Source organism: Neodiprion fabricii, chromosome 6, assembly GCF_021155785.1.
Source record: "Neodiprion fabricii isolate iyNeoFabr1 chromosome 6, iyNeoFabr1.1, whole genome shotgun sequence".
In the NCBI taxonomy this organism is placed as follows: domain Eukaryota; kingdom Metazoa; phylum Arthropoda; class Insecta; order Hymenoptera; family Diprionidae; genus Neodiprion; species Neodiprion fabricii.
In genome coordinates this window covers 1,080,620-1,095,436 of record NC_060244.1, presented here as the reverse complement: position 1 = coordinate 1,095,436, position 14,817 = coordinate 1,080,620, and the positions used below count along the sequence as shown (strand labels likewise).

The 14,817-nt window shown below is 47.0% G+C and overlaps 1 protein-coding gene across 1 annotated transcript; it reads left to right on the top strand.

Moving 5' to 3' along the window:
• The first annotated feature begins 701 nt into the window (after positions 1-701).
• LOC124185774 (septin-interacting protein 1) lies at positions 702-4,332 on the top strand. Its single transcript, XM_046576879.1, has 8 exons — positions 702-1,066; positions 1,152-1,383; positions 1,616-1,796; positions 1,879-2,834; positions 2,916-3,112; positions 3,240-3,668; positions 3,755-3,912; positions 4,010-4,332. The coding sequence occupies exons 1-8, from the start codon at positions 958-960 to the stop codon at positions 4,256-4,258; spliced, it is 2,511 nt and encodes an 836-aa protein (XP_046432835.1). The 5' UTR covers positions 702-957; the 3' UTR covers positions 4,259-4,332.
• Positions 4,333-14,817: the final 10,485 nt, after the last annotated feature.

Genomic DNA, 14,817 nt, shown 5'->3' with positions numbered 1-14,817 from the left:
CCTTACTTTTTTTTTGGGCAAAAAACTTTTGGTCTCAGATTCGATTTAAACGACCCTTGTCCGACCAATTGGACCCTCAGGAACTCAGAACTCGCAGCGAAAGGAGCGTGGGATCAACAGGAGAGAAGTTACGAACAAAAAAGCACCTGCTGAAAAATGTCTTAAAAACAGGTTCTCGTTTTTTGGCTGTAACTTTTGATGCGTTGATCGCAGCGTATCGGGACTGCGCCCAATCGATTTCTCTCGCAAAATTACGTCGGAACAGAGTCAGAAAGAAATTATTCCAGCACTTTTCAAAATCGCGAAAATTTTCGACAAAAATGCAAAGGCCTTACTTTTTCTTCATTTTTTGGCCGAAAAATTTTAGAACTCAGATTTGACTTGTATAACCCCGACCCGACAAATCATCTCCTGAAGAGTTTAAAAAAGTGCAAATAGATCGCCGTAGCTCCGTTTGATGAGGAAATACGACAGAAACACGTAGTAATTCCGCTTAGCTGCCAGTCCGTTTATTTTTCATCACCCGTAGTTTTAGACTGTGTACATCTGATTTGTTCTTTAAAGTTATGTCGATATTTCAGATAGCTACGTCGTTCATAACTTTTCCGGCCTCATCGGCATTACAGAATACTTCATTAGTCGCAGTACCTACGATACCTACTACGAAATCCCTGGAGTACATCGAGCTTACGAAACCGACCAACGTGAGTCCGCTAGAGAATAACGTAGTTTGAGCACGGTTGTTTACGATTTGGTGTTTTTGACACTGGGATGTTTTTAACATGAAATCACCTGATATTCAATATCTACACAGCACAAGGGTACTTTAAAGTTTTCTGTCATATAGAATAAGTTCGCATCGACTCCAGTTACGTGGTCTCACTCAGAAACGTTCGAGGCATCGGGTTAACCTCAAATTCCTAGATTTTTGATCCGAGATATTCTATCGATCTTATAATGTCTGAGGACGAAGTCGAAAGTTTTGAAATAACAGACTACGATCTGGACAATGAATTCAACATTAATCGTCCTCGGCGAAAACTGTCCAAAAAACAACAGATGCTTGGTAAGCAAAAATCTATTATCTTACTTTGAATTCTCCTAACTCTGTTACATTCACATATTTCTCCATCACTAAATGTAATCGTCAGGAATATGGGCTGATGACAGTGATGAGGAAGAAGTGCCAGCACGACCTTCCTTCAAATCATCAAATCGTGGCCCCAAGAATTACACCGCACCAGTTAGTTTTGTTGCCGGTGGTATTCAGCAAGCTGGACAGCCCAAGGATGACAAGAAAGAATCTGATGGAGACAAAGATGATGACGACGAAGGTGGTCGGCCGAAACGAGGAGATGCTGATTACGTTCCCAACAGTTCTAGGTATAGCTTTTAATATATTTTTTCTACCCATAGTTTATGAATTATCAATCATTGTAGTGATATTAAATATCAGTTTATTGTACAATTTTCCATTCTCAGCACAACCAAACTCATTGTGTCGTTAACTTAAATTAGTGTCATGAAATTCTAAGCTCTACAATCACTCTTCCACAGCTATCGCTCCCATTTTTACGCCTTCGTACAATCCATATCCTATTCTTTTACATTCCAGTGACTCAGATGACCAAGGACCGAGCTTCGCTAGAGCAAAGCCATCATTTTCCTTGAATCTAGAAGGTGACATAGCTGGTCTGCGAAAAAGAAGAACATCAGTTAACCCAGTACTTATGAAATCAGGAGTCGGAAGTTGGGAAATGCACACAAAAGGAATTGGAGCGAAACTCTTGCTTCAGGTAAGTACACGGTTCGTTTGTTACCTATCAATGAAAGAATATTTACCTGCGATGACCAGTGTGTCGGATTTTCCTGTTTTAGATGGGTTTTGAACCGGGTAAAGGTCTCGGTAAGAAGTTGCAAGGTATAATGGCTCCGGTAGAGGCTCATCTCCGTAAAGGCAGGGGAGCGATAGGTGCTTATGGTCCAGAAAAGTTGGCCAAGGTGCCTGAAAAGAAAAAAGACGAGGATGTAGAGGAGGAGAAGGAGTTCAAAGCAAAATTATCGCAATGGCGAAAGGGGGAGACGGTCAGCAAGAAGAAAGTGAGATATTGCTACAGGAGCGTTGACCAAGTACTGGAGGATGGCAAGTTAAGACCGAACCGAAAAGTTCAGTCGAACAGTGAAATGAGCAAAGTCAAAGTCATCGACATGACAGGACCTGAACAACGAGTGTTAAGCGGCTATCATGCAATCGGTGGTGGACAACAGCGACCCGATGAGACTGTTACACCGGTCGATGTAAAGAAAACAGGCGTGAATTTTGCCCTCCCTGAACTCCGCCATAATCTCAATTTGCTAGTCGATTTGTGCGAGCAAGACATTATACAGAACGATCGCCGAACTCGTCATATGTCCGACAGGGTGGTAGCTCTTGAGGCGGAAAGGTCAAATTTATCTAAGATAGTAGACCAGCACGAACAGCTAATGGACACTCTGGAAAACGTTCTATCTATCGTCGATCAGCTCATGGACCAATCCAATGATCTGTCCCTAGAGGAAACTGCAGCAGCCTTCAAAGATCTTCAGGAGAAATATTACGAAGAGTATAAAATGTACGAATTAGGTGAACTTGCCACAGGCCTGGTCGGTCCTAAAGTTAAGGAATTCTTATCTACTTGGAATCCATTGACGAACCCTACGCACCCCATTCCACTATTCAAGCAGTGGAAAAATATTCTTGAAAGTGGCAGAAGCACCTTGCAAAGCGGAGCTCTGCAACCCTACGATCAACTGGTATGGAACTCTTGGATGCCGTCAATAAGAGGCGCTGTGCAGTGAGTATTTTTGTCTTCAGAAAATTACATTGTCAGATATCAGCTGATTAGTGGAACTTACGTAGGTGTTGACTCTTTCAGACAGTGGGCTTGCCGGCAACCTGATCCTCTAGTCGAGCTTCTAGAGCAATGGATTCCTCTTCTGCCAGGATGGATACTGGAAAACATACTCGACTTGTTGGTTCTACCCAAATTGACGCTGGAAGTTGAGGAATGGAATCCTCTCACCGACACAGTACCAATTCATACCTGGATTCATCCCTGGTTACCATTGATAGGTAAGAGTAGTTGCTGAAATTTGTGATAAAAGAATGGTAACGGATTCGGAGTACAAGGGATGAATTATTTAAGTTCGATTTAATACATTCTCTTACTTTCCTCATCTCCGTTAATGATTTTCCGTAGGTAATCGCTTAGACACCGCAGTGTATCCGATCATTCGTCGTAAGTTGGGCTCAGCGCTAGGAGGGTGGCATCCTTCGGACAGATCAGCAAGACTGATGCTACAGCCGTGGTCCCTGGTGTTCAAGAAGGGAGACATGGAAGCTTTCCTGGTGAAGAACATCATTCCAAAACTTCAAGTAGTTTTAGCCGAATTTGTGATCAACCCGCACCAGCAGCATCTGGACCAATGGAATTGGGTATTTGAATGGAACGAAATGCTGCCGATTCACACCATGGCAGGTCTACTGGATAAATTCTTTTTCCCTAAATGGCTTCAAGTCCTGGCTCTCTGGTTAAATCATTCTCCCAATTACGATCAAGTCACCAACTGGTATATGGGATGGAAGGGAATGCTGAGTGACAAACTGCTGGCAGAGCCGCAAATAAAGGGCGAGTATCTGTCAAGTTTTTTCTCACGTAAAGGACGTGTCGCAATAAAACCTAAACGTGCTCATGAAAATATTTCGAATTTTCAGACTACTTCAAGAAGGCGTTGGACATGATGAACAGAGCGGTAGCGGCACCTCAGGGACACCAACCCGGAGCAATGGAACAAGTGTCATACCTCACAAATCTCGAAAGAACTCAAACCGCTCTACCTCCGTCTGCGCCAGCCGCTCAGCCCAGGATGGAGGTGAGAACAAGAGAAGAAAGATTTTATTTTATCCTTGTATCGCCGTGTAGTTAACGCAGATATCTATAATGACGAGTTTCTATGTTTTCCACTTCAGAGAATTGCCGAGGCCGTGCGTACCGCGTCGCAAATTCCACAAGGCTTCAAGGATCTCATACAAAAGCGGTGCGAGGAAAGAGGCATCCTCTTTATGCCCGTGCCAAACAGATACAGGGAAGGGAAACAAGTTTATAAAGTCGGCAACGTCCAGGCTTACATCGATAGAAACGTCGTCTTTGTTTGCCACAACGGATCCACATGGGCTCCGACCCATTTGAACGCGTTACTGGACATGGCTGAGATATAGGATTGTAAATACGATTGTACATACTTGCAGTGAAGTCTTAGAATTTAGATAAATTAAATATGTTCACGATGAAACGATTGTGACGAATTTTAATTATGCCGTTCGCTATGACCCTTGCCATCCATCCATCCTGTTTAAAATATTATATCGGATATCCGTCATATCGATATAGCTAGCCCATCAACATGTAATTTCAGGCGAATTACACATACGTTTGTCGTGCGGCATTGAGAATATGTGCAGAGAGAAATATTTGGGACTTTTATAATTAAATCTGACTCGAAGTGTTAAATTTTATAATATCAGATGACGTCTCATGAGAATGCTAGTGGTAATCAGACGCAAATATCAGACGATGTTGGATTCATTACAAAATAAGGCGGGCCTGAATAATTAATACTGTAAACATACCGCAGTGTATATCTATTTTAACGGTAACTACAAAGCACAAGCAGCTCAATACGTCAGTATACTTGGGCGGTTTGTTTATTTAATTCCGTATGCCTCATTCGATTCCAGGCGTATCACGCGATTCAACGGGTTAAAATCCGGAAAGATGACCTAGCGCATAAACGAGAGAAGCATAGGCGAATAAGGCATAAATCGGCGGAGCAGCAATAACGATAATTAATGCCTTAGAGAGGTAGGCAGGCAGGCAGGCAGCAGCAGGCAGCAGCTGTGGAGGCAGGGAAGGTTCTCCACCTCTATTTAGCTGTCTCGCGTCGAAGGCGTGTAGGCGCCCCTGGTTATCCCACCACTAAGGTGCAGCTTAAAAACTTCTCGATATGGAAAGTTGTATAGTTGATTCCCGCGGAGACGAGGTCTGGCTACGGGCAGCCAACACCGACGCGACTTCGGTCGCGTTGAATGGGCATCCTTCGCCCACGCGTCATGATCCGCGACATCCGCGACGTCCTTCCCCCCCACCTCGCTACTTCGAAGCCAGCGACGAAGGGCAACGCAGCGACTCCAAGACTCCTCGGCATTTCCTCCTGCAGCAGCCACGAACGCGTCTCGCGGTGTTGGGAAATTTGCATCCCGGCAAGATGCGAGAGTGCCTGGTAACTGTCCGTCTCCGCGAGGCTTCTTCCCTCTCTCCGGCACCTATCCAGGACCTGTAAACTCCAACGGTGCAGCCTCTGAGACTCCGGGGCACATTGTCTGACGCCGATCCTTATTCTCTATGCGCAACAAGGAACTCGCGTCACCCGCTATGCGAAGTACTTATTGTATCACGTGTACCTACTCTTGTACACCCGTATATACGTGTATACCCAAGCTATCCTACAACCTTATACACGCAACGTAATTTATGTTGGCGTAAATTGCGGAACGCCGATAAACGCGTATGGCCGCAGCTATCGCTGGGACTCTCGCTATACCAACGTCCGTTTGTGCACGAATTGACGTGCAGTATAGGATCGGGATAACACCTCGCCGTGCGGATACACCTATCTTCTGATTGAAGATCATTCGCTGTTCCAAAATATCGTATTACATAACTATTCACTAGGCATTCCTCGTTGTAGTTGCTCCTGCAATAAGACCATATATTGGACACTGTTATAACGTCGAAGGTTCGTCCCAGCAAACGATCGGACACAAAATCTGATAATCTGAAAATCTTGAATTCTCCGTCAATTATTTATCATTACCAGTTGACCGTGATTCATATGAAGCGTTCTTAAACAAATGGTGGGTATCTTTAAATGGGATGGTAAACACGAGTGTGCATCGCGGTTACTCATCATTCATCGAGTGTATCCTCCAAGGAAGTGGAGTTTTTCCACAGCTGCTGAATAATCTCGATATAATATGCTGTGTTCGACGAAGTCTGGTATTTAATTCAGAGAACAAGTGGCCATAAAACCTGGGTAATTCCTCACGTGAAGGATGTATACATATATACGTATAGTACAGTTTGTATGAAGAGCGTTTGGATCGGCGCTGAGCGTGCGGTTAACAGAGTCGGTTATATTCCGACTTTCGCCTTATCCAGATCAGGATCTGAGATCCCTCCAGAGTTTCTGCAGCATTTGCATCGCACATTACGGATACATCGAGAGGCTCTACTGAAACTGGTATACATGCAGAAAATACTCGACAACGGATATTTATACGTGCCTTACACAGGCGCATCGATGGGCAGCCGTTTTTTGTCGAAAAAACGCGATACAATCGCAACCCAGTCGACGTGACGGAAAGTGAATTTCGTGAATACAATACCAGATAACGTGCACTTCACCCTGCAGAACTGCGAGCGCGGAACAGAAGTATTGAATTATAGTCCGATTGTCGAATAAAAATCGAACTGTTTCCACACTCCACGCGGCGGCGTCGGCCATGCAATAAATTGTCGCAAACAGTTCTGCCGTGCTACATTGCAGGGTGAGAATCGCACGGAATTTCTAATCTCCGAAACGATTGCAGACCCCATGGTATTGAGGTTTGAAATCAGTTCTAAAAATTCTTCAAAAACTTTTTCCTTTTCAAACCTAACTGCACGACCTTGCATGCGTAAATAAATTTCTTCCCGTCCATAGACTCATAGACAGAAACGTAAAGGCATACAGCTACTCGGAATGTGTGCGTATGTATAATCGACAGAGAGAGAGAGAGAGAGCTAGCGAACGTCAGGGGAAATTTGATCTTTCGATCGCGTAGTCTGCGTGCTGACCTTTAAGCGCAGCGCGTCGTTTCTTATGAGTTAATCTTTATGTATACAGAGTCGAGGATGGGGTCGGTGAACTTGACGCATGTACGCGAGTACACGTATTACACCCTTTTTTTTTAGACGGAGTGTATAAGCCGGGGCCCGAATGTCAAATAAATGGCTGAAAAGTCGATGGTAAAAAATGGTTTAATTAAAAAGTATCGCCCGATGGGCAGGGATCGAGATATTGCACCGCAGGTGCGCGCGTATAACGCACATTTACTCGATGGGAAATAATACACGCAGGCTGCAGCGGCTCGAGGAGAGTGAGTGCAAGCAATGCTGCGAAATTCTGCAAGGCGGATCTGAATTGAATTCGTGATGAGATTCGAAGCGTGGATCCTCCGCGGTCCCGATCGTTCCGAGAATCGCAATCTCTTAATAGTCGGTAATCGCGTTCCACTTATACTGCCTGGCAATAATCTCTCGAGATAAACGCGGTATTTGCATAGAATTGACGTGCAATTCCGTAGCCGATCGTAACCGCGTTGCACATTATACGTATGTGTGTACCTACGGTCTACGCTGCAGCCCTGCGGAGTGCCCTGATGTGTACATTGGCATATCTATTTATCCCGATCCCCGCTCTATAAACGCTCGATATGTTAAACTGGTGGAAATATATCCGCAATCGAGCATTTACTCACTAAACTATCAAGGATTTGCAGCCCTACTCCGACGTCCCGCCGCACGGCTCCTATCTTATACATATCCTGCAGGCTGCAGCGACGCAGCTGCGGATCAACTCCGCTGTAAGGAGGAATAAAAAGATGAGGATACCGACGGAGAAGAACCTCTTCTTGTATCCTTTAAGTTTTAATTTACTGGTCTCAGGAATCGTTTTCGCCAACATCGTCGTAAACAACCGGGATGGAATTTATGCGCAGACCGCGTCTAGGCGCGCAAAGAGGCTTCCAGGGTATCGAGTATCCAGGGCTGCGGATCTTCCCGCGCGCGTTCTCCGTCTTCGGAAACTCGTTACATCTGTAAGGAAGTTTGCAACGGTGCCAGTAACTTATTTCACGCCTTTACAAATCGAGGGAGCGAGCGAAAGAACGAACGAACGAACGAACGACCCGACGCGCGTACCTTATACCTACGTAGGTGCAACGCGTCTTGGTTGCAGCTTAAGCTGCGGATCGCAGAGTTGCAGACAAGTTTGCACAAATTCTATAAATAGACTAACGCTTCGTTGCGCACCGGTCCGCGCGCAACAGCTCGCCGTGTCAATGCGCAAGCCGCGTGCGGCAACTTGTTAAAATTTTTTTCTTCATTCACCTCCGTCTTATCGTGCCTTCGGTTGGTTTTTTATTTCTTCCGTATAAGATCCTCACGTACCACTTCGCGTCGAGAAAACTCGCCGAGTTTATTACACGGATTATATTCATTAAATTCGTCCGGCGAGTCGGAGCGACGACACGGCTTAACATCACGCGGCGTAATCTCCTACGGTCTTCTTCCACTTTTTGCCAAGACGGAAAACTGGATCTTATCGTTCGTAGTCTCGAATAGAGCTAATACGTTCCGACGTTCGAATCGTCGTGATTTCCTCGCGTAAGGTGTGCGTCATTTGGCCCTCGATCCACGGTGGACTTGCGGCGAGCCTGCGGTGCGTGCAGTAACATGTTTTCAGCAAAATGCGATCGCACCCAAACATTCCAAGCCCACGCAAAACGAGGGTCCCTATATCCACCTAACTTGGCCGAACCCCTTCGAGCCATACCTACCTCCGTAAAGGAGTTGCGGGTATGAGGTAACACGAATATCCATTTACACAGGCAAATTCTGATACCGGTAGGCATATTAAATAAACACCGCCGCGGAGATAGAGAAATCTGTATGCGGGGAACGAGGCGATATACCTCGTAAGGTAGGTATCACACGGGTACCTGTAATACGTGTAACGTTGCGGTGATGCGGACTCATGTTTGAAAAGTGAGGAAATACTAGTTCCCGAATCCGTCCGAACGAATAGCAGCGCGAAGAAGGTTTATCAGCATAATTCGTGGACCGCAGCCCGTGAGCAAAGTTTACACCGAAAGCTGCTGCCTGCTGCCAGTTTCCAAAGAGCCGCGCCTGTACGGCGGGTCGGACAATCTCCGAGTGGAAAAGGCGAGCCTCTTGAAATTAATAATCGAAAATGGAAGGCCCGGGTCTTCATTCACGTCACGTTAACAAGCCGGGTTCCGATAACGCTGCACGCCCGGTGCGGTAGGTATTGTTTTACTAATGGGCTGCTCGCAGATAGGCAGGTACCTGTACCAGCGGCTCCAACGTGGTCCAGGCAATGCTACATGGCGAACAAACGACAGTCTCTTTAAAGTGCTTCACAATGGCAGCGATAACTCTTCGTTCCTTACATCCACGCATTCTTACGGCACAAGCACTCCACGCGTGCAGCCCACATCCATACCTGCAGCGTATTTATAATTTATACTTTCATACGACCATTCATAATCCACCGGTCCTTAGCCTACGCTGCTGCTGCTGCTGCTGCTGCTGCTGCTGCCGCTGTTACGAACATGGAAGCTGCGCGCTCGACGCTTCGCAAAAATGTACTTCGTACGTAGCTGCAGAGTGTGTCTTTGTACAGCTGCTGCTGCTGCGACGGAGGAGAAATCGGCAGTGAATAGGATTGGAAAATGCGGTTTCAGAGACATAGATACAACCCCAATCCTGCACCGCGTCGTTATTACCGCAAGCTGCAAGCACCTGAGAGTATCTCTCGGAATTGAAGCAAGAACAGGGATTGAGGCCTGACGAGACTTTATTCTCTTTGGCAGTATCGCTTTCGTTTCATCGACTGTGAAGTCAAGCTTTCTAATTAGAAGAAAAACGATGCCAACATGTGAAAAAGATGTGAATTCCCGGCCAGAATATGCTTGATCGCACTCACGAACCCGAACCCTTCACTTTTGTTCGAAACCTTTTCACCCTGGTCTATTTAACACGCGAGATACCAAATTGAGGAGTTAGGAAACGTGACGTCCGAGATGCGCGTCGGATCTCCTCGAGTTGGTAATTGGGACGCGGCGCTAAGAGTTTGGGCGAGCAACCGGCGCGCCCACGAGCTGTCAAATCCGAGCCCCGTGCGATAGATATAGGCTCTTGATAACCCGCGACGTCGTCGACGTCGACGTGGTTGAACGCTCTCGAGATAGCCGTCCGAACGATTTGACAGCGGGGATAAATTAGCCGGCAGACTTCCTAATTGCGAGATAATTTGAGTCAGTTTCCAGTTGGTGAACGCATGTCGCGCGTTGCATGGATGGATATCCCTTTCTCTCTTTCTGCCTCTCGTTTCTCCTCCTCTTTCAATTACTCTTTGGCTGTTTTTTTTAATCCTCTCCTTACGTACTTCCGGTTTGGCGGCCAAGAAATTTCTCTAATAAAAGTACAGAATCGGAGGTCAATCCAAGACGGCTTGGGACCGGCATTCGCGGGCTTGATAATAATTATTTGGGCAACCTATCGTCAATAATCGTTAATATAACGGCGTCTCCGTGGCAGAGTCTACGAGTCGAGAGGCATTAATGTCTCGGACGTGGGCGAGCGCCAGTCAACGAGGCGTGAGAGCGAAGCCTTCTCCTTATAAACTTGTAACTTTTAACTTTGAACCCGTAATCCCGGATTCCCCCATAACCGACGGTCCTCCATAGCCAATACCGCGAGAATGAAAGGAAAATAGTCAAGAGTCGATCATATTTCTAAACAGCTCTCCATTCTCCGCCATCCCCTAACAATACTGGCACGAAATCAGGCCGAGTACCGGAATGGGAATGAACGATCGAGCGGAGCGAGATGTGGAAAAAATGAAGATAACAGTGACGGCCGATGGGCGATCGCTAGTCGGAAGGAGTCGCTGGTTGAAAATTGCACTCTTTAAGACGTCCGCCGCAGGCCTGCGGAGTGAGCGGCTCGCGTTTCCAGCATATGTCAAGATTTCATGAACTCCGGCAGCCCTCTGGACCTTCTTCGATGCACCGAGCTGTCCAATTACAGCGTGTCTCCCCGACCGACGTGGGCACATGTATACGACGTGATATATCAATCTCTTTGACTCGTTACCCAAGCGACACCAAACGCAACAACAATACCTCTCTCTCCTCCCGCGGCATGCCATCGGCGGTAAGAAACGTCCCGGACTCGATACTCGATACTCGATGCCTCTCTATTATCTATCGCCGAGTCTCGTACGCCGGGAACCGACTGTGTTTTAAATTGAGTTTGCCCGCAAAGCAAAGCGGGAAAGTCGGGCGATTTCGGTGATTCGCTGCGGCGAGTGTGGGAGAAAGAATTGACGTGACTAAGCCCAATGCGGTTGGGAACAATCGTTGCGATCGCTTTCAGGGAATCCCTTAAGTGGCACGCATATGTCATGCAGCGGTGACGAGGCCCGGGATTATTTGTACGGGCGGAACACTGCTACTACTGAATTCCGTCGTGATTCATTGATCTGGTCCTCGATCGTTCGAATCGCCCTCAGGGAACGTGCGATTCGGCGTTGCGAAACGGTGTGTCTGTCGAAACCGGAAGTCGAACGTTAAGGCGAATTGAACGGTCCAAAAAGATGTGAGTTGCGGTCGTAAATCATAAGAAACGCGATAGCGCAACAGCTAGATTCTCATACCTGCCGTTCGACTATCCTACGCAGCGGATCTCTACAAAGCAGTCCGCGTTTTTATTTACGTTCGAAAATACGCACTCACTCCCACAAGTTGATCACCCGTTTTAATTAGGAATGGCACGTAGGACGTGCAAGCAGTTGCAGCTTGGCGATGCGTTCAAAAAAATTCTGTCCGTTGCATAATTGACGCGGTGTTATTTTCCACGGACCGAAGCGTCCGAAGGTGCGATTATCGTACCTCCCTTTGAGTCTCTCTTTCTCTCTCTGTACAAGTTTTAATTGGTTGCTTAATCGGTTTAGACAGAGCAAGCCGGTCGCCCGTCTCAAGTTAAACGAACTTGAAATTTGCTATCCGGTAATTAATGCCAATCTTGGTGTTCGTTGAGCGGTATACCGTGGCTCAATTATACCGTTTAAGTCAACCAATGGGCGGAGGAGCCAATTTTCTCCGTCTTTCTCCATCCTCGTACATCTCTCGAGTCTCCCGTGTCTTCTCTCCTCCCGTCCTTCCGAGGGCCGAGCGGTTCCCATAAGGAGCGATATTTATGTTATCGCTCTTTCGCGCCGTTTCCAGGGCGTCGAACAGGAATATATCCCGTAAATCATAGAGCCTCCTCCGTCGTCCAGTTTCGCGGGAGTTTACCGTTCGCCACGCGCGTTACACCCAAGGAGGACTCAACCCGTTCGAGATAAAACGCGTCAGCCCGGCTATCGCGTTGCCGGTTAGTCACAGCGGCGGAATGGAAGGAACGAATTATGACGGCATTGCACAGTTTTCGCGTTCGAGCGGTGATGAGTCATAGGCAAAAAGCCGCAGTGCCGTGGTATGTCGCGGGTGAACGATTCCGAGTCCGTGTTGCCGGGGCGGGAGCAACAGGTGCGAGCTGAATTGTTCTCCGCTCGAGCGGTCCCACGTCGGCTGGACCAGGAACACCGTCGCACTTTCATGGCGCATGGGCTTACGGGAGATACCCGCTATCCTCCCGGGAGGATAAATCCTGGTACACTGTAGGGGAATTCAGCTGTAACGGTCGTGATTGGCTGGTACCGATTTTATCCTAATCCGACTGCGAGAAAGCTGTGATCTTGCAATCGGATGAATTACGCGTGTGCGTATAATTTGTGCACTGTAACGGACTTTCTCGATTATTATTGATGGGCGTCGTTAAATTTAGACCGGATAACGACGTCGGTTCGAGTGCCACTCGGCGAACGAGTCAACGAAAGATTACGGCCAGTCTTTGTACACTCGGTCTTTCAATAGTACCTACATACATGTATAACTTCCATGCGTAGCGTGCGGATGCTGATTGTGAACCGAGATACCGCATGACGTTGTCGCTTCCTATGGACAAGACAGCTCGTTTTATCGCCTCGTGTGTTTTCTGTCGCGTTGCGAACGATCGTTGACGTTCCTGACCAATGGTACCGGTCTATTTCAGAAGCATGAACCTGGTCCGATCTTCGCACTCGATCTCGTCCCCTGCACTCTTGAGTATAATCACGGTACTCCGTTGGACTGTTTCAATCGACTTCCGTAGGTTCCACGAAGCAGTTTCAGCTCTCGAAAGAAACACTTGACCAGAGATCGGATCGGGTGTAAAACAGACAATGAGACACACATATGTGGGACTTTTACAGGACTTTCATGATACAGATCATTATTACCGATCGTTGACCATGGACAATGATCATTCGATCGGATAGGCATGAGGACCAACGACGATTAGCGTTGATCGCAGTGTAGCGAACGTAGCGAACGTCTTGACGAGATTGCAATTTCCTTTTATACTTTATTTTTTTTAAAAGATAGAACCTTGTTCCGCTTGAGTTCGGCGGTGGAGTAAACTTGAGATTCGAGAGTGTAAGGAAAGTTCTCGTGTACCACCCAATCACGCAGCCTGCAGACCGATTGTGAGAACGTAATGAGGAATGACGCGTTGCAGCAAGGGCGTGCCTGCAGGTCCCACGCGGTCTCTGCCTTGCGGTATACACGCATGAACGCACGTCACGTGCGTGTGAACCGAAGGAACATCTGCTTTCGGATGTGTGCATGCATACTGACTAACTGACTGGCCGAGTACACGGCCAGAGTCAAGTCTCGGAGCCGTGAAACGCGCCTGCGGGAATCTCATCCTCAAGTCTCACGCGGCTCTTTGCATCGCTCGTTATCGGAAACGGAGAGTTGTATCAGTCACGGGGTCGGCAAGCGTGTGAGGTCTGAAAATTGTGGTGCAAGAAAGTTACGTAAATTAGATAAGAGATCTGGGGAAGTCCCGAAATTGTAACGAGGAGCATTATTTCTTTTTTCTACGCGAGGTTTCAGGTGATCACCAAACGACCGTTGTCGTCATTGAAGCTTGATGCTTGGAACGCGTGCCCATTTATTATCCGTGCATCACGGTATCTTTTGACTCTGTAGGCAATATATATGTATACCGCGTTGCTGCAACCATAGCAGACGACGGTAGTGATGATAATTGATATTAATGAGAGTAATTTGACTGGCTCGACTGCTCGAACCCGTCTTCGGGTCGCGTGTGTCCGATGAAAAGGAATTTTTTATTTTTTTTTCTGTTGCGCCTTTCTAACTGGACACTCACAATTGATTTCGACTAATTCACATCACAGTCGCATATATAACGGAGGTATATATCTTTCAATTGCCATTCAGCTAGTAAGCTCGATCCTTTCTCGCGAGTCGAAAACTTGAGTAATTGCGATAAAACATCTATACACCGACGAGGAGACAGCAACCAAAACCGATCGTTTCTCCATTCTTCGGTGATCAAAGAAATTTGGTACACGTAGAACTTATGAGCCATCTATACCTATGTAGGTATATAACGCGCGAAATCTCGGAACTGCAGATGAACGCATCACAGCCAATTTCGTCAAAAATAAGCGTTGACTAATCAAACCCGTGCACGTACGTAAGTATAAATGTACCTATATCCGAGAGGCCGCGGTAATCGATGACTAATTTCGAACGGAACATTCGAAAGATTGGTTTCCTCCTTTCTTCGTTCTCTGCGCGGCGAGAACGCGGATCTTTCGAAGAACGGGAGGAATCGATGAGTTTGGAAAAAGGTCCGAAAAACGAACCTTGCAAGGAGGATATCGACCGAGGAGTACGGGAACGTGAGAGGAGCTTTCGAGCGTGATAAAACGAGTCACGACGGCGAGGAGCGTATGTGAAAAATCGCTTTTTCTTCGCAG

Coding starts and splice junctions, on each gene's coding strand:
- LOC124185774 (XM_046576879.1), top strand. CDS start 958: ATGTCTGAGGACGAAGTCGAAAGTTTTGAAATAACAGACTACGATCTG. Junction 1,797..1,878: donor GAGCGAAACTCTTGCTTCAG/GTAAGTACACGG, acceptor TTCCTGTTTTAG/ATGGGTTTTGAACCGGGTAA. Junction 3,913..4,009: donor CCGCTCAGCCCAGGATGGAG/GTGAGAACAAGA, acceptor TTTCCACTTCAG/AGAATTGCCGAGGCCGTGCG.